Below are 19,651 nucleotides of genomic sequence, written 5' to 3'. Positions count from 1 at the left end.
ATGACTCAGTTCTTTCTAAGCACAGGATTAATTTCTAAAGGAAACATGTGACACTGCTGGCATGACCTCAGCTCCGACACTGCATCAGCATGTGATACTCACTGTAAATCCTGACAGAAGAAACGTTTCTGTATTTTTAATCCGCCTGAGTCAGACTCTGTAATGATGGTGTAACAGCAATGATGGTGCACTAAATCTGTACATGTAAAGTCCCCACATGGAATTTGAAATAGGAGTTGTGTTCAACCTGATGATATTACCTGCACCTCTCCAAAAAAAAAAAATACTGACAGCCTCCAGCTTCTGCCAGATATGCTGCTCCTAAATTAGCCACCTGATAACAATTAGTTTGAGGAGTGTGTGATTAACGAAGGAAAGATATGAAATCCATCTTTGGAATCTGCAGCACGGACCCTTCAGGATACTAAAAGCCAAATAAGAGCATAAATAAATTAATATGTTTATTGCCAACCTGTCATTATCTGGAGATATTAAAAATCCCCCTAACCTCGAAATAATTGCTTTTTCAGTTCTGTTTTCGGGACATTTTATTGTATTTATCTTTTTCATTTGGTGAAGTGAAACACTTTTTGCAGAACTAGATGAGGAAGTGGATTTCATTCCTTTTTTTTTTGCTTTTTGCATGTACAGTTTGGGTTTCCTTACTAAATGCTGCGGTCACTGGTGTTGCTGTAAAGGAATAGTTTGACATTTTGGGAAATATTTGCTTTGTTGCAGGAGGTGTCAGTGTGCCTTATGTCTGTGGGCCTGATCTAAATGATTTCTAGCACGTTCTTTAAAGTGCACAGAGCAAGTGCGTTCAGTTTTACGGATTACGAAAACTTAATATAAATGTGAAAATGAAAAAACATAAAATAAAAACAACAATAATGATCATTATTTTTCATGTCCAACTCCCCTTTTTCTAGTTAAAACGTTCATAATCAAGGCTCAAAGTAAGGCACAAAAGGCCCTTAAATAATCATAGGTACGTTTTGGGTGTAACATGAATTCAACCAATCAGAGTTTCATCTCAATTCGCTTTAAAAGCCAGGTGCACCACAATTAACATAATGGATTCAGCAAAGGCCAGCGTCTTTCTGTTGGATGTAATGCAGTGAGAGCATTGATGTCACAGCAAACTGCAGTTATAAACTTGACAGAGCAAACGAAACTAAGCTTTTAGCTTCTGAAATACTCTGTGAAGTTACGCTGCTCTTCATGTGTGAATATGCACAGCGTCTCTTCAAGGAAAAGTTCACCCAAAAATGAAAATCAGTCGTTAACCACTCACTCTCATGCCGAAGGAAAGGCAGGTGAAGTTTTTTAGTTCATAAAACACTGCCGGAGTTTCACGGCGTTGCGATCATCTCGCAAACACTCGAAGCAAAGGGCGACCAGGATTCAAACGTTAAAAAAAATATATAATAAAACCATTAAAAGTCTCAATACTGCTCATTTGCAGTAATCTGAGTGTCCCGAAGCCCCGACGTGCCAAGTTGTTTTGAAAAACGACACTGTCGTCATGTTTTTAGCTTGTAGCTCTTAGTGTGGGAGCCGTGTTCATGACACCAACGAGAGCTGGCAGTACCTGAACACCAGTCTTCACATATCACCCGAAAGCCTCGACAAACAAAAATATGATTTTGAGAGAGAATAACTCACTGAACACGAAAAAAAAGCCATCTCTGATGTAAAACTCATAACTTAAAAACAAATTATTTGTGTTTTGTTTGATTATTTTTGCACAAAATAGACTCCATACATGGTCGCTGCCATAGCCGTGAGATGTCAGGGGACTGCTTCATCGTGGTGTCGGGGTAAATGGATTTTTACAAATAAGAGAACTGACTTTAAGGTGGCGCTTCATATTTTTCTTTTTCTTGTGTCAGAAATATTTGAGTTGTCTGTGTGTAGTTATTTTAACATATATTTTTTTGTTCTTTTCTGTTGCGATAACAGCATTTTGTCTTTTTTGTGTTTGCAGAAACAAGAAAAATGACAAACTGGATCCTGAATCTTAATTTTGAGGTCGTCTGAAGCGCAGCATTAATGCAGACGTGCACATTCATTGTGCTTTATTGTCTTTTAATCAGCAGATTTGTTGTGTTTGGCTTGTGTGACGCTTTAAACAAAAGCTCAAGCTTATTGAGAACTCGTCAGACTGATGATGAAGTGATAAGGAGGAAGGCAGCGTTAAACATTTCCTGCCCCGAGAAGACGAGTTATATAATCGATCAATAGATAAAGATTTTGCTCGACCGCTGTTTATTTGCTTATGTCCGTCTGGATGCAGCACGGCTCAATAAAATGATAAATATTTTCTTCTTACAGACTGTAGTGATACGTTGATAGACTCCAGCCTTTTGATTTGTCTAGTGACCGAAAGTTGTTTTTTCAACTTTATTGAACAAAAAATATGTTCAAAATAAGTCAGACAAACAAGAACACAAACATACATTACAGCACCAAAAAAACTGACATTATACACATAAAATAATAAGTAATAATAAATCAACAAAATGTCAACACATAAAACAATACAAATATTTAAATTATTATTTAAAAAATAAAAAGGACACAGACAGTAACATAAATAATACATTTTCACATTACATCAGGGGTTCCACCAAATTTTGCTAAAAACTATTTTCTGTTATAGCTATATGTGAACATGAAACTTTATTGTCATTAAACAGCTGTACAACAAAATTTAAGTATAACTCTTCATTGGTACAAAGGGAACTAATAAAAACGATAAAAAAGAAACGACTCAACAGCTCAAACATTTGAACTAAACTTGCAGCAGAAGTAAATAAATATATTTTGCGTTATATGGAGATCAGATTACAGCTGATCATCTGCAGCTCAGCTGCTCCAAAATTCACTCGCTGCAGATTTCGTAACGCAGGAGATAAGAGGAAGTGACACATAGTAAAAGCATAAATGCTCATTTTGAGGTTTGAGGTATTGCATTTTTAATGACATTTAGGTTTTGTTGGATTTGCATATTTTCATTTCCCTGTAATAAAATGTATAGTTTGGTTCTTGGAGCAGACGTCAGTCATGCTGTTAAATATCTCATTATCTGTTAAATATCTCGTTATCTGCAGGTTGTCAGTATATAATGTAAATATGTCAGAGAGGGTAAAAAAAGAGTCTGTAACTGTGACGCTTTCACAGCTCAGAGTTTCCTCCGTCAGGTTTAATAAGACAAAAGTCTGAGTCTGATCACTGAAGGAAAATCCTGGAGGACGTCCGTGTCTGATTTGTGGGACGAGGGCGCCACCAGCTGTTCAGTCTGCGATACTGTTGCTATTACTAAATATTAAAAAGCAGATTTTATTTGACTGATATGATTTACATATTTCTGCTGAAACAAAACAGCAGAAATGCAGCAACAAAAGAATAAATAAGTGGTATAATGACATTTAAAAAAACAACATATTAACAGAAATACAGCTACAAAAGAGAAACGAGGTGTGATGAGATTTATGCAAACTAAAGCTCTATAGGAGGAATCTCACCTCAAGCATTTTCAGCAAACACAAAGGTCATGTAATCAAGAAAAGTGCACACCTGCGTGTCTCCGGCAACATACCTGCTGAGACGACAGTAACCTTTATCATGTTTTAATCATGATTACCTCCACTGAATATTTCACCCGATGGAAAACATCACTTATAGGCAGAGAAATTATAAATTAGGTGGAAAACATGTTTGTGAAAGCACCAGTGGTGGAAAAAATACATTTACTGTGCTAAATGATTTAGCAAATTTAAGATACTTGTGTTTTCTTTTTATCCTACTGCAAACTTTTACTGCATCTCAGAGGGATATTTTGTACTTTTACTTCACTGCATTTATGTAACAGCTGAAAGTTACTTTGCAAAAAGTGTTATACTAGAAGCAAAGATTAAAATTAAGAAACTGACTGAATTTCTGTGTGCAAATAAAATATATTTAAATAAAAAAAATTGAATTTAAAATAATGAAATTGATTCGACATTTTAAAGCGCTTTAATATATATATATATATATTTAATATATAGTTATATTTTAAATTTGATGGTTAATTTTTTTTAAACTTAATTTTAAAGAATTTAATCCAGTATAAAAAATTTTATCAACCTAAAATTACGAAATTGATTCGATGCATTAAAGCACTACATTTAATATAAACTTATATTTGAAATTCGTTGGTTTACTATTTTTAAAAACCTAATTTTAAAGAATTTAACCTAATTTAACAACTTTTTAAAAAATAACGCCCGGATGTGACGTCACCGGAGCGGATCCGGCTCACGTGACGGAGCTCCGCTCCTGCAGTCAGCTGATAAAAGTCGCCGTCGGTGTGAAGCTGCTCAGTCATTGTTGTTGTTTTGTTCGTGGTTTTGAAATCAATCAGCTGTAACGATGAAGCTTCTGCTGCTGTTCGTGTTCGCCTCGTTAGCGCTCAGCGGCGACGCGCTGATCCGGTAAGAAAATAAAACACGACCTTTAAAAATAAATGTTTTTAAAACGCGAAGTTTGCCAACTAATGCGAGCTAGCGCGCGATCTGCACGGTGCTGACTGTCATCTGACTAACACGTTAGGACAGTGATTAAATCCTCATCATTGTTGCTCATTGAAAACATACTGCGTGAATGAGGCGGCTGTTAGCTAACAGCTGATTTAGCTGCTTGTCCTCGGAGCTAACGTCAGGCTAATCACCGTTAGCTGCTGGCTCTAATGTCTGAAACAGCGATGATCTTGTGACACATAAACTGGTTTATTTCTGGCTCTGGTCCCGTCGTCTCTGTGTGGAGACGCTTCCAGAAACCAGTCCAGCAGACTGGTGGCGTCTGTGGTGGTTTTTTATTTATTTTTTGCTGCTGTTGTTGTTGTTTAACCCTTTGAAACCCGGATCGACACCACTTTTTTGTGCTGCGTTTAAACACCATCACGAGTATGTAAACCTTCAAAATCTTTTTGGGGAAAATGCAATGAGCATCATGGCAAGAAATGTTCACAAATTGCAATAAATTAGTAGATTTTGATTATTTTTTTAAAAAAATATCCAGAAAAAAATGTAATTGTTACAAATTCATATAAAAAAAATAATGAAATATAAAACATGATTTATAATAATTAATGAGAATTAAAATAAATAATTTTTGTCTTTAAAAAAAGGTTTGTTTTCATTTCAACCCTGAAACCTGAATCGACATTTTATTTTTTTAAAAACTTGGGGGGAAAAGCAATGAGCAACATGTCAAGAAATGTTCCACAAATTAATAAGTAATAAGTAGATTATGATAATTATTTTTAAAGAAGCTGGGATAAAATCTCAAAGAAACTATATTATAATTCTGACAATTCATTATTACAATTTTATAATTAAAATTATTTTACAGAAGTATTACTCTCTCTCTCTCTCTCTCTCTCTCTCTCTCTATCTATATATATATATATATATATATATATATATATATATATATATATATATATATATCCCTTTTTGGGCCATTTACTTTTATGTTTCTGTCACTTGTTTTGTTGTTTCCTAGTTTCCTTGTATTTTTGCTTTTTTGGGTCACCTCTGAGGTTTCTTGTTGCTCTTTACCTTTAAGTGTTTGAAAGGCATCAAGCCAGTTTGCTCAGTCCTCAAAGGGTTAAGCTGTTTGTGTGTTTGTCCTTCTGTAGGTGCATCAGGCTGTTTGTTGTTGCTCTAATGTACTTTGACAAAAATAGACACACAGCTGAGGGACTGTTGGTTATTTATGAGAGGGAGGGGAAGCACTTTTGTTGTGTTTGGCTTCTCAAATCTTCTGTCTTGTCAAATTTTTAAAAAATTGTTGGCTAGTTTTAGAAAATATTCCTGTTAGTGTTGTTGTTGGCCCTTTTTCTCAAATGTTTGGCTTTTATTTTTTTCAACATAGTTTTTGGGTATTTTATAGATAGATTGAAGAAGATTTTATTGTCTGTGGTGACAGAAATTCTCCTTTGACTGGCAAATGCAATGTCTTATGTGTCCAGACTATCTTATCTATTAATTTTATATATATGTGTGTATATATATATATATATATATATATATATATATATATATATATATATATATACACTCCTCGTGATGTTGTATTTGGCAGATTTAAAGCTGTTGTTTTCTCGTGGCTCTGCAGTCACAGCGCACGAGTCCAAAGACTTCTGGGTGATGGTGAAGTAAAATAAAGGGCGTGGCCTGTTCACGCCTGCGTACTGTTCCCGCCCTGCAGCGCTCACAGAACCGGTCAGACCTAAAACATACTTAAACCATGCTGAAACTGTATGTTCAGATTTCTCATAATCTGCCTTTTTAGTTTTTGGGGCTAAATGCTTTTGTTGTGAAGCACTTTTTAAGACTGATATTCCCTTACATTTCTAAACTAATTTCTTTTTTCTGTTTTTTATTAGTATTTTTTTCAATTTCTAGACATCGAATCTGTTGTACTAAATGCTTTTTTGTGAAGCGCGGTTTTGTTGTGCTTTATTTTAATCATTTATTTTAATGACAGTCTGCGATTTTGCTGTTATTGCCTGTAAACTACAAACTTTTTAAGACTCACCTATAAACCCTTGTGTTTCTAAATTGAATTAATATTTATTTTTTGCTTTTTTTTTTTTTTTTTTACTTTTTTTTCTATTATTAATTAATTAATTTTTAATTTTTTGCTTTTATTTGTTGCTATTTTTTAATTTCTTGTAATCTACCTTTTTAATATTTTGTGCTAAATGTTTTTATTGTGAAGCACTTTGCAGCTGTTTTACTTTGCTTTATTTTAATCTACAAATACTTAATTTTGTTTTTTAGTAAGCGAACACTATTATGCAATATTTCAGGCTGCGGTGAGTCTCAGTTTGCGTTTCTTCTCCCTCGATGCAGAGTCATTGCATGTTCTCAGGATATAAAGATTGTTATCAGTGGTAACTGTGAGATTTTCGACATCCTGCTTTACAAAAACCAAAGTGTAACAACATGACAGCCGAGTGTTTTAGAGTTTAGAGAGCCGAACGTTCGATTCCTGAAAAAGCTTTTTGGAGTCTGTTTAGACAGTTAATTTAACGCTATCAGCAGTTCGACTGCAGTGTCAATGGATCTGCTTTTCATGGATATTTTTGTACATCCTTTATTCTGAAACTGCTATATTTTACATAACTGTTAAGTTAAAGTACTTTTTTTAAAGTGCCTTTTTCATTTTCTTTTTGTAATTTTTCTTTGTATGTTTATATTCTTGAGTGTTTTTCTGTCTTATTTTAATTTCCTTTACTGAGTTTATTGTGTGTTTAATCTACACACCAAAAACCAAAGTAAATACCCAACACTGCGTGATATTAAACCTTATTCTGATTCATGTTTGCTCTTAGTTTCATATATTTAATAACTTTATAGGAAAATGAAAAATGCAGAAGGTTTGCCGAGCTAAAACGAATGCAGAGTAATAAACGTTCCTGCAGTAAATCGTCCCTTCGTGACCGTTGAGAGTCAGATAAATAAATGAAAACCTCACTTTGTGACACAAAACACTTCAACTGCACCACAAACTTTCGGATTTATTGCAGGACTGTCGAACTCGGTGTGTCTGCAGCCACTAAAAAAGTCTCATTGTTTTATTTTTAAATAAATTTGGGGTCTTTTAAGACTTTTAAATAGTCTTAAATCTGAATTTGCAAAGTCTTTAGATCCAAAAAAAGATCTTTCTAGTTGAATTTATTTTTGTCAAAATGCGTCAAACTCCTCTGCATGAAAGTCCACCTTTCTTACCTTTTTGCAAAATGTAGATTAACATGATTTACGCTAATAATAATAAAATAATAATAATTCGTAAAAACAACACTGAATCTGCAAAGTCTTTATTGCCACAAACATTCTTTCTTATTTCATTTATTTATCTTTTGATTTATTTTTGTTAAAATGAGTCGAGCTCTTCTGTGAAAAAGTCGCATTTTTTACTTTACAAATCTAAACTCAAACAGCAGTTAACAGAATTTACCCTCATAACTCCCACATGTGGTTACACTGATCTGTGAACGATCACAGAAAGTTTGAAACGTGAGTGTTTTTGTCTGTGGACCGTCGGGGTAAATTAGGCTGCATTAATGTTCTGAGTGAACCTAATAAACCTGCAGCTTGTTGTCATTAACGTGTTAATAAGAGCATGTTTTCGAGGCGCCGCTGCGTTTGTGCAGCAGTTAAGTGTATTTTGCAACACTGAAGGAAAACTGCAGATAAGACGAAGAATTTGGTTCGAATCTTATCTGCTCGGCCGCAGGTTGTGTTTGCATTTTATTCCCCGTAAATGATAATGAAGAACTGTAGATATTTGTTTTTGTGGGCGTATGCACATAAGTTTCATCAGGTGGAGTTTAGGTTTAGATTAATAAGAAAGCTGGTTTGTTAAAATTCAATGAGTTATGGAGAATTCAGTGATTTTTGGATGAAATAATTTTTTCAGTCCTTCTGGAGTACGTAAACCACGTCACCACGTGTTTGACCGTTTATTTTTCTTTATGTTTTATTGTCTGTAAATATGTGTTTGTTTGTTTGTGTGATCATTTTTAGGGGTCGACAGATTATCCGTCTGGTTGTTTAAATTTGGCATTTTGCCGATTATCTGTATCGGCATTTTGTTTTAAATGAATAAGTGCAAAGAAAACATCAGTATGGGAGGATTTTTTTCTTTATAAAACCTCAGGGAGATATTTTTATTATTTATTTAAATTTTTGCTGGACTTTATTTTAAAAAAGTTGGTGGGAACTTAAAAGTTTCAGTTTTGATTAAATTTGCTAAATGCATTTAAACAGATATTTGTGTTGGAGTTTGTTTGAGTCCAAATGGTAAATATTTACCAAAATATTTTAATTTTTTATTATAAATGCATTTAGGTTCCAAATATCGGCTATCAGGTTCCTTAAATACTAATTATCCAGATCGGCCCTTAAAAACTGACATCGGTCGGCCCCTGATCATTTCTCTTATTTTCTCTTTTCCATGTTCAAATTTTCCACTGTATTTATATTTTATAATATTATTCTAACGTGGATAAATGCTCATTACTTTTATTTTTTAATCTGTGTTTTTACAGATTTACACAGTATAAATATAAAATACACAGTACCTGTTTTCACATTTGACACGCAAGACAAACAAGACGACTCAGGACCGAGCGGACGAGACGGCGGCAGAAAGACGGGCTGTCGGGACAAACTGCTCACTGTGATTTCTTGTTTGTCTTTGTAAAAAAAGAGCTGCTGTGAGACGTGTGTTAGGACGGTGTGTGGAAACAGACGGATCGGCGCTGCAGGTTTTGTAAAAACGGGCGGCAGGTGTTCTCGTAGGATGTTATTTTTCAAAGCTGCTGTTAGTTTTTCCAGATTTTAGTGATCTGTGAGTAAACTGAGCCGGTGGATTTTGGATCCCTTAGCTCCGTCTTTTCAGTGCTCTGGGTCAAAAAAAGTCCTAAATCACCTTTTTTAACGTTTCGTCTCTTTCAGAATTCCCTTAAAGAAATTCCGTTCCATCAGACGCGAGCTGACCGACTCGGGGAAAAGCGCCGCGGAGCTCCTGGCCGACAAACACTCCCTTAAGTACAACTTTGGCTTCCCCTCCGGCGGCGGACCCACCCCAGAGGCCCTGAAGAACTACCTTGACGTAAGCGTCACTCTCCAAACCGCTGACCCGTGGACCCTTTAAGTCTTCGCTTTCGCCCTAATGCGCCGCAACAAAGCTGCTCTTGTCTTTCTGTGGCCTTTTTCCTCTAAATCCTCCTCGCCAAATGAAAATTCGACTTTGCCCGTCAAGAGCAAAAAACTCCTCTGCAGACAGCTTTTGTTAATTATTTCACAGTGAATCACTCTGCTGCAGACTGAAATCAGCTTTAAGTGATGCAGCTGAGAGCGACGGCAGGAAACCACATGACGGCTGACTCAGAGCTGATCTGTGAGCCTCTTGATCCTCGTCAGCTGACACCACGTTTGTTTGTTTGCTCTCAGTTTTACCGTGTTTTAAGAAATCAGCTTTATCTTCAGTGAAAACACGAGGCAGCCTGTCAACATGGTGATGGAGGAGAGCGTGAAACATCGATAAATCACCTGATAATCTTTTTTTAACGTTTATTTTTTATAGGGAAAAGTAGAATACTAATAATAAACTTTATTTTTATAGCAACTCTCATACAAGAAATGCTTTCCAAGACAAAAAAATTAATGCAACAAGCCCTTCACAAAAAATGACATAAGACATAATAAAACCTGCATGTATACATAAGATCCTAATAAAAAAATGCATCTTCACATGGATAAAACCCACTTTAAAATACTAGTAAAAGAAAGATAAAATAAAATTTAAATGCACAGAATGCATAACATAAGATGGAAAATGAAATGAAACCCATTGAAATTATTAACAAAAATAAGGCTAAAGATGGACTATATAAAACAATCTACTCTGAATGTAGTATATTCAAAATAATTTATTTTATTTAGCTTTAAAAAAAAATAAATAAATAAATAAACATAGTGGCATCATGACAAAAACCTGCCATTTAAAAGGTTAAAATTCAGAAAATAAATGAATATTTAATATTTATGATTAGGACTGATGTTGATTTAAAAAAAAAAAAAAAATGAGTCAATGAAAGCAGAAAATAATGTTAATATTTTTTATAGCCTGATGTTGAAAATAGTATTTTATGTGCAGCGTGAGTGTATGAGTGTAAATATTTGCACACAAAAAAAATGTATAAAAATGTTGCTAATCACTGACATATCTCAGGCTGTGATAATAAAAAATAATAATCTACTTAGTGTGTAGTATAGTGGAAATAATTCATCTGGCATTTAAAGGGTTATCCCAGGCTGCGATTAGCAAAAAAATATATATATTTAGCATATAGTGAATGGCTTTGTGTATTTTTGTCATCTATAAACATAGTGTCATCCTGACAAAAATGTGGCATTTAAAGGGTTAATTCTAAAAAAACCCCAAAAACTAACAAATATCTGATATTTCTAATCAGGACTGATGTTGGTTAAAAAAATAACTTAATTGAAGCAGAAAATAATATTAATTCCTAATATTTTTTAAAGCCTGGTTTTTGAAGAGCTCATTTCGTGTGAGTGTGTTAAATATTAAAGCGGCTTAATTTGTACAAACCAACAGAAAACCACGACAGAATAAACTCGGACCTTCAGCCCTGAAATATTGCGGTAAAAGAGGAAGTGCTCTCTGAGCTCTGGGTGAATTTTGCAGAACTCGCTGAGTCTGACGGTTTGATTCGACTTTCAGTCACATGAAGCAGAAGTTTCTTCAGCTCCGAGTTTGTGGAGTCATCGTTTGTTGTGTCACCGTAACGGCGAAACCAGCGATTTACGGACACGATGACTCAGGAGCTTTGTGACCTGCCGACGCTCACGGAGCGGCTCAGAGTCCTCGTCACCGACGGGACTAAAACAGACGCGGCGACCGAGCGTTTGTTGTTTTTGAGTTTGAGTTTAAGAAATGAGCAGTTTTCTGCTGAGAGGGATTACTCTAATCTCTGTTCCGAACACGCAAGATCAGCCGGAGGACTTTGTGTTCTCGCTCATAGATTTATTTACTGCTCAGGTTTTTAAGTCCTGGAAAGACCTGATAATCTTCTCAAGCTCTCAAGATACTGATACTGATACAAGGATCTTACAGTCATGAAAAATCTGGAAAAGTCAGTCAATTTCCAGGCTTGGAAAACGAAAATATACCCTCAACGTTTTTCAATTTTGTTTCACAAACCTGTATAATATCACACAAAAGGATCAGAGACCATCAGAAATGTTTCAAATCCAACAATAATTTCTGTTTCTACAGTTTCTCGGTGTGATAAACGGTCATTTTGGTGTTTTTTTTATAGAAAATGTGCAGATTTTAAAGTAAAGAAATGGCAGATAATTTTCTTAAAAATTACCAAAAATTGTTAAAGGAAAAAAAAATTTTTTTAAGTAAAGCATTCAGATTTTCTGTAAAACTTGCCAAAAAAATAAATAAAAATAAATAAAAGTTGCTCAAAAAACAGATAACAGAAGAAAATGGCCCAAATCTTTCAAAGAAAAAATGCCTATTATTTATTTAAAGATCGGCAATAAAATAAAAACACTACATTTTTGTCTTCAAAAGTTGCAAATTTTCTTTTTTTTAATTGTGAAAAAAAACTTTATGTTGAAAATGTTTTCATTGTAAATTACAAAAAACTTAGAAATCACCAAAAACGTTCAAAGAAAAAACCAAAAGTTTTTATTTAAAAAGAAAAAGTCTCATAAATAACGAACGGTCCCTAAGTTTTGCTTAAATATTCCGTTTCATTATTTAAAAAAAACTATATTAAAAACAAAATATTATATATATATATATATATATATATATATCTTTATTTAAAATTTGCTGAAAAATCCTGGAAATGTTTTGGTAAGAAAGCGTATGAACCCTGTCGATAATCAGGATTATTCTTTTTGTGTCCAGGCGCAGTATTACGGGGAGATCGGCCTGGGGACGCCCCCTCAGCTCTTCACCGTGGTTTTTGACACGGGCTCCTCTAACCTGTGGGTGCCGTCCGTCCACTGCTCGTTCACGGACATCGCCTGCTGTGAGTCCGCCGTCACAGATACAGTCCCGCGTGTCGGCCGTGAAGTGAAAAGGTTAAATGTTTGAGCGTTTGTCTGCTTTTCTCAGGGCTTCACCACAAATATAATTCCGGCAAGTCCAGCACGTACGTGAAGAACGGCACCGAGTTCGCCATCCAGTACGGGAGCGGCAGCTTGTCGGGCTACCTCAGCCAGGACACGTGCACGGTACGTTCATCTCACACGTTAACGTCACCGGAAGAACGATTGTTACGTTCACCGTAGCATTACCGTACCATTTGGTGTTTCTGATTTGGACGGATGTTGGTTAAAGAAATAAACTATTAAAGTATAATATTTTTTATAGCCTGATTTTGAAAAGTGCTTCTTGTGTGCAGAGCGGTTTGAGTGTGAGCATGTGACACTGCACAAAAAACGATAATGTATTAAATTCAATGTTGCTGCTCATCATGGACATTTCCCAGACTGTGAAAATCCCCCAAAATCTACTTTGCATGTAGTATATTGAAAATAAACCGTTTTTTGTGTTGTTTGTCTTAAAAAAATGAGTGGCATAATAAGAAAACCCTGGCATTTAAAGGGTTAAAATTCAGAAAATTAATGAATATTTGATATTTATAATTAGGACTGAGAAAATAGTACTGTGTAATCATTTTTAAAGGTTGTTTTTTGAAAAGCCTATTTTTGTGTGTATTATTAGAGTGAGCCCTAAGTGCTTTTTTTCCCGTCTTTTCCAGATTGGCGACATATCTGTGGAAAATCAGCTTTTCGGCGAAGCCATCAAGCAGCCCGGCGTGACCTTCATCGCAGCCAAGTTCGATGGGATCCTCGGCATGGCGTACCCGCGCATCTCTGTGGACGGCGTGGCTCCGGTCTTTGACAACATCATGAGCCAGAAGAAGCTGGAGAAGAACGTCTTCTCCTTCTACCTGAACAGGTGAGAAACTGAACGCTTTTAGCCGAGCTCTTTTCATTCAGCCTCTTTGGACACTCAGATATATATTTTTAAATGTATTTATTTATTTATTTCATATATTGATTAATTTACAGTTTGTGGCTGTGATAAATGGTGTTGATGATTTTTGAAGAAAACATGCGTAAGTTTAGAAAGTTTAGAAACGTATTTTAAGGGGAAAAAAAGATAAAATATTTTCTACAAAAATCACCTAAAATTAATTTTAAAAGATCAACAGTTTTTTTTCTTTAAAAGTGAGAAAGAAAAAAATTGCCAATTGTTTTTTTTTTTTTTAGAAAACCTACATGTTTTCTTAAAACTTAAACCCAAATAAAGCTTTTTTTTAATCACAAAAAAAGGCCAAAATGTTTTAGAGAAATCGTGCCCGTGTTCGCCTTAAAGCCCACAGTAATAAAATGTTTTGTGTTTTCGTAATTTGGTTTCGTCGTCCTCGTTGTGATGTGACGACGGGTCTGCTTAACCCATCGCCATCGTCGTTCTGCCGTCAAACCCCTGAAAGAACCTGAAGTTGCATTTAGCACAAACTTGACTTCTGATCATCCCCAAAAATGAGTTTGGATTTGTCCTGAAGCGGGTGGACACGGGGCTGCAGTGTGTTACAGTTTTAAAAGCTTCTTTCTGCAGATATTCAGTGAAACGCTGCGTCTCTCTCCAGAGGCACAGAAACAGGAAACACAGCTGGTGTTCAGTCTGGTTGGGACACTCGGATGTTGCTGCCGTCGTGTTGAGAAATTTGAAAATCGTTGTGTTGTTTTTTTACAGTTTCGGGCTGTGAAAATTGGTTTCATTCTGGTGATTTTTGAAGAAAAAGTTCAGGCTTTTAAGGCAAATTTAAAGGGAGGAAAAAAGCAAAAAATATTTTCTTTAAATATTGCATAAAAATAACATTTTTTTCCTTAAAAATTTTTTTTCCATTTTTTTCCATTTTGGAAAAAAATGCCCAAACATTTTTTAACAAAAAAACGGTTAACATTTTCCAGAGAACATGTGCACGTTTGCCGGTAGCCCTTTTTCAGCTGCAGCTCGTGTTCAAAAAGAAGTTATCGGTTATCGGTATCTTATCGGCCACGAGAAGCTGGAAATTATCGGTTTATCGATATCGATTGAAATAATCATTATCGTGCATCACTGGCTAAGATATCTTCACGTCTCACTGAGGAGTCAAAGGGAACCTTTGAGCTCGACAGAAACAGTGATTTGACGTATATCGTGATATTTATCGATATCGACATGGTGATAAAACGTTTTTGGCTTCCGTGTTTATGCTCGGTGTTCTTTGTGTTTGAGTAATTTCTGTTTTTCTGAGAGGGATTTTCTGAGATTGAAACTTGAGACAAAGTTTGACTTCATGTCGTGGTTCTTTTTCAGGAACCCGGACACGGAGCCCGGCGGTGAGCTGCTGCTCGGAGGAACCGACCCAAAATACTACAGCGGGGACTTCAACTACGTCAACATCAGCCGGCAGGCGTACTGGCAGGTCCACATGGACGGGTGAGCGCTCAGATAATAAAACAACAAGAATAACTTTATTTTAGTTATATGGCGCCTTTAAAAACAGGCAAAGCAAAGGCGGGAAATCTGGGAATAATAAAATAAAGATCAGCAAACATGCCGAGCAGAGAAAAGTCAAGAGAAGTCTAACGGAAAGAAGAAAACTCCGAACAAAAGGTCGACAAGAATAAAGCAAATTAAAGTCATAAAAGTCACAAAACAGGATCTCAACAAAAGGTTTCATCCAGCAGGCTGCTTCATGCTGCTTTACAGAGCAATCAAATATAAAAACATAATAAAAGATACATATTTACAATAAAAGAGATGAGATAGAAACATAAAATTAATCACTAAATTATTCAAAAAATCATCAAATAAAAATCACCTTTAGCCAAAGTGCAGACAAGAGGTGCACAGAGAGATTTTTTTAAATGATTTAAAATCAAGTTTAAAAAAGTTAAAGTACTAAATGAACAAAGTTAAAAAAAAATAAAAATAAGAGCAATAAGAGACTATAAAAATAATTTAAGAAATAATAAAGAAGACATCGCATCAGTGAAAATGGATCAAAGATAAGAAGATAAAAGTAAATAAATTAAAAGAAAAACGGCATCAGAAGAATACGGAACAGATAAATAAATAAGAAAAATAAATCAAAAATAAATAAACAGAATAAATAAGTAAATAAACACAGGTGACGTCACATGGTGAGTCTGTTTGAAAAGACGTCTCTGTTTGACGTCCTCAGGCAGGTCCATCCGAACACAGATCGTTATTTTATTGTCGTTCCGGTAGTTTGGACGGTCGTCGTGTTATTCTCACCGTAATAATTCGGGCAGAGCGTCGTTCCTCCGACTGCTGAAGACGAACTCGCAGCTGAAACTTTTAACACAGACGGATAAAATGAAAGATTAAGAAAGAATATTTTTGTTGTTTCTTTCTTCTCAAACGTGAAATTTTCTGCTTTTCTTTGTTTTTGTTTCGTCCGACAGTCAGAAACGTAAAAAAGTCATTTGGACGCATCAGAGTCGAGCTTCTGGAGACCGTCATCAGCGTTTTTTAAATTCCTAGATAATTAAAAATATTCACTCGATAAGAAAATATTGTAAATGTGTGTGTGTGTGTGTGTGTGTGTGTGTGTGTGTGTGACAGGATGACGGTGGGCACCACGCTGAGTCTGTGTAAGAGCGGCTGTGAGGCCATCGTGGACACGGGGACGTCTCTGATCACCGGTCCCGCCACCGAGGTCAAGGCCCTGCAGAAAGCCATCGGAGCCACTCCGCTCATCCAGGGCGAGGTGAGACCGACGCGTCATTCGTCCGTTTCTCCGGGACGTCACAACGTCACAAACGCAACAGAAGTCCGTCCAATCGCCACAAATTTACTGCAAAATGTCTGAAACGGTTCATTTGAGACCTGCGTCACCATGAGCTTTCTTGTGCTGCGTTCAGAATTTAAACCTCTGAAACGTGGACAAATTTGTTTGATTTCTTTAAAAGAAAAAAGTAAAACATAGAAATCATTTAAAAAAAAAACGGCAATGAGCAACTTGGCAAGAAATGTCCTGCAAAACAAAAAAATAAAGACGATTAGAAAATTCTCCAAAAACTCGAGAAATGTCAAGTTGTGATTATATATTTAAAATTATTGCACAATAAAGGAAAACATTTATTATTCAATTTAGTTGTTTTTTTTTTTTGTTTTTTTTTAATTTCTTAGTTACAAAAGTTACTTTTTGTTTTTTTTTACAAATTTCAAATGTTTTTGGCCATTTCTAAAGTTGCTCGTTGCCTTTCTCTCCATTCTGTTGAAAAGATTAAGCCCGTTTGCTCAGATTTCAAAGGGTTAAAATGCGTGCAGCGTGTAGGTTTGCTCAGCTGTCTCTCCGTAACTGGCGGGTTTCCATTAACCCTCAAATTACACAAATTGAAATTGCGAATATAAAATACGCTGAATGGAAACCTGCATAGAGAGAGCCGCAGAATCAGCCGTTTCTGATCCTGATGACCTCTTTCATGCACTTTTTATGACGATAAACGTTTTTTTTATCGAGGATAAATTGTTAGAGACGTACAGACTTCTTCTAAAAACCTGACGAGCAGAGCAAACCGACCCCAAACAACTAATTTAGGATTCATTTATTTATTTTTGATCATATTTTTCTTACAAACCTTTAAATGACATTAAAAAAAAAAAAAAAGAACATCCAAATCCCTGAACTGAAAACAGATAAACGAATATATTTGAATAACAGAAAAATATTTTTAAAAATTATTATTAAAAAAATAATAGGTTATTATTAAAAAAAAACAAAATTACTACAAAAAAATTGCCGAAATCATTGAGTCATTCACTGCATTTTTCATGCAAAGCTCCCCTGAAATGAGACATTTCAGGCTGCAAAACCCCAAAACCGCCAAAAAAGCCTGTGGGGGCGGGGTTTAACACGCTCTGATGAAGCAAACAAACTTTGATTTTTAAAAGATGAAACTCAAACAAACACTGTTGCTCTGAGAAAACACGAAATCGAATCACCCTGTAAAGTAAATGCAGTTTCCGGAGTTTATTTTCCGTGTTGTCGTTAAAGTGCCGAGTTTAACTCTTGCCTGCTCGTTTCAGTACATGGTGAACTGTGACAAGATCCCAACGCTGCCGGTCATCAGCTTCAGCGTCGGCGGGCAGACCTACGCTCTGACCGGAGAGCAGTACATCCTGAAGGTGAGTCTGAGCTCAGCGGCCACGTTTGTGATCCAGCGGGAGGCGACGGAGAGGCGAGTCCTGCGCGAGAGAGCGGTGACGTAATGAGTCCGAAAACGCACAAGTCCGTTAGCCTTTCAGCTCTTCCGGTTCCCTCGTCTTAAAGTCTCCGGGATTTTTTATGGGTTTTCGGTAAAACGCCTTAAATAAGGTCTGTGGTTAACACAAGCTAAATATATTTAGACGTGTTGCTCTGCAACATAAAGTACGTTTTTGAACTTTTAAGGTTTTAAAAAAAGGCGGTCGTTAACAAGTGGCTGAATGGGACGACAGTGTTTGTCGTTAAACGTCGTCACAGCGACACCGAAACTCATCAAACCCACTTTAGCCTTTACAGCTTAACAGAGTCTCGCTCCAACTTGTACATTTATCTGTTTATAATGTTTTCGACTGCGTTTGAACGTGTTTTTACCGTGTTTGTAGTGTTTTCTACGTGGTGACCACGATCTCGTTGGTTTATAGCCTAACAGCTGTTTGTTTCTGCCGATTTGATTTATGCTTCAAACACACAAACGTTCATCTGTGAAGATTATCACGGACAAAACCTGCAAGTACCATAAACTCGTGTTCGGCACAGAGCTCATTTTTGGCGATAACCGAAAATCCCGTAAGGTTTTTGATGAGGGAACCAGTGCGATGCTAACTTCGGGGTTGGCCTACAAAAATGCGTCGTCTCTTCACCGCTCTGTTGGTTCGTTCGAGACTAACCAGTTCTGACCAGTTCTGACCAGCAATTCATGCTGGTTAGATTTGTGTCCGAGCCAAACCCGACTCGCTCTGACGCCATCGTCGATGGCGATAATTCGCAGATTTTTTTATTTGAAGTTTCTTTTCTGTGAACAGAGTTGATGTTGTGAGACTTACATACATCCATCATAAACTGTCCAGAGTCTGTTTTTCAATCATTTCACCGAAGGAAGGAACCGAAGGGTTAACGGCAGACAGGATCACTCAGCTGTGCTGCAGATTTACGGGAGAATTCCTGTAAATGAACCAGGTTACGTTTACAGTAACTGTAGGCTGCGAACAGACCGATAAAGATTTGAGCTTTTTGTCGCCGCCTCCTGCTGCGGCCGCCAGCTTTCCTGCGTTGTCCGAACGAACCGAATATCGTGAAAGGCGCTCAGCTTTGCGTGAGTGGCTCTGAGGAGGGAGTTCTCGTTTTGGTTTGATTGATTGGAAACATTTCGGCAGCTCGTCTCTGACTCCGTGTTTTTACCTCTGCAGGTGAGTCAGGGCGGGAAGACGATGTGTCTGAGCGGCTTCATGGGTCTGGACATCCCGCCGCCCGCCGGGCCGCTGTGGATTCTGGGAGACGTGTTCATCGGTCAGTACTACACCGTCTTTGACCGGGACAACAACAGAGTGGGCTTCGCCAAGGCCAAGTGAGCAACACGTTCAAGTGCAAAGCTAAAAAAAAAAAAAAAATCCGGAGACACAAACCCGAGCTGCACACGTTTTCTGTTGCTTCGCAATCAAACCGTTTTTAGCGATAGATTTTGTGTAGAGCCCGAGCGCACTGACCGGGACGATCAGTGCGGTTTCCAGCAGAGACGCAGGTCGGACGTTTGATGTGTGTGTGTGACGGGTGTGTGCGTGATCACGGAGCGGTCGATTGTAACGGTACGGCCCGTTTTTAAAACATTAAGTGATTTTTTTTTTTTTTTTTTTTTTAATCAGGGATTTGTTTTTAAACACTTAATTTGCATTTTAGGAGGAAATTTGTTCCGTAACTACTGACTCTGAGTGTATCTTAATGTGATTGGCCTGAATAAACAGTTTTTAAAAGAAGCAG

At 36.5% G+C, this 19,651-nt stretch overlaps 1 protein-coding gene and 1 long non-coding RNA gene across 3 annotated transcripts in view; both read left to right on the top strand.

The window, feature by feature from the left end:
• LOC121942372 (uncharacterized) overlaps nt 1-2,625 on the top strand; it is a 44,530-nt gene extending 41,905 nt beyond the window's left edge. For both annotated transcript variants that reach the window (XR_015777382.1, XR_006105802.2), the window contains one exon: nt 1,988-2,625. This is a non-coding gene — a long non-coding RNA (uncharacterized LOC121942372). The remainder of the gene's footprint in view (nt 1-1,987) is intronic.
• Nucleotides 2,626-4,316: 1,691 nt separating this feature from the next.
• On the top strand, nt 4,317-19,647 carry ctsd (cathepsin D). The gene is made up of 9 exons (XM_088078876.1): nt 4,317-4,478; nt 9,516-9,672; nt 12,511-12,634; nt 12,721-12,839; nt 13,370-13,569; nt 14,977-15,099; nt 16,252-16,396; nt 17,719-17,817; nt 19,084-19,647. Exons 1-9 carry the CDS (start codon nt 4,417-4,419, stop codon nt 19,243-19,245), a joined length of 1,191 nt encoding a protein of 396 aa, XP_087935002.1. The 5' UTR covers nt 4,317-4,416; the 3' UTR covers nt 19,246-19,647.
• The last annotated feature ends 4 nt before the right edge of the window (nt 19,648-19,651 follow it).

This window comes from Plectropomus leopardus, chromosome 1 (assembly GCF_026936395.1).
Source record: "Plectropomus leopardus strain MGB_pleo_1.0 chromosome 1, ASM2693639v1, whole genome shotgun sequence".
NCBI lineage: Eukaryota > Metazoa > Chordata > Actinopteri > Perciformes > Serranidae > Plectropomus > Plectropomus leopardus.
This window is presented reverse-complemented; position numbering and strand designations above follow the sequence as displayed.

What these genes read in the sequence shown, in the direction of transcription:
- ctsd (XM_088078876.1), top strand. Translation starts at nt 4,417, where the DNA reads ATGAAGCTTCTGCTGCTGTTCGTGTTCGCCTCGTTAGCGCTCAGCGGC. An exon ending in AGCGGCGACGCGCTGATCCG is followed by an intron (nt 4,479 to 9,515) that starts GTAAGAAAATAA and finishes CGTCTCTTTCAG; the next exon opens with AATTCCCTTAAAGAAATTCC. An exon ending in GAGAGCAGTACATCCTGAAG is followed by an intron (nt 17,818 to 19,083) that starts GTGAGTCTGAGC and finishes TTACCTCTGCAG; the next exon opens with GTGAGTCAGGGCGGGAAGAC.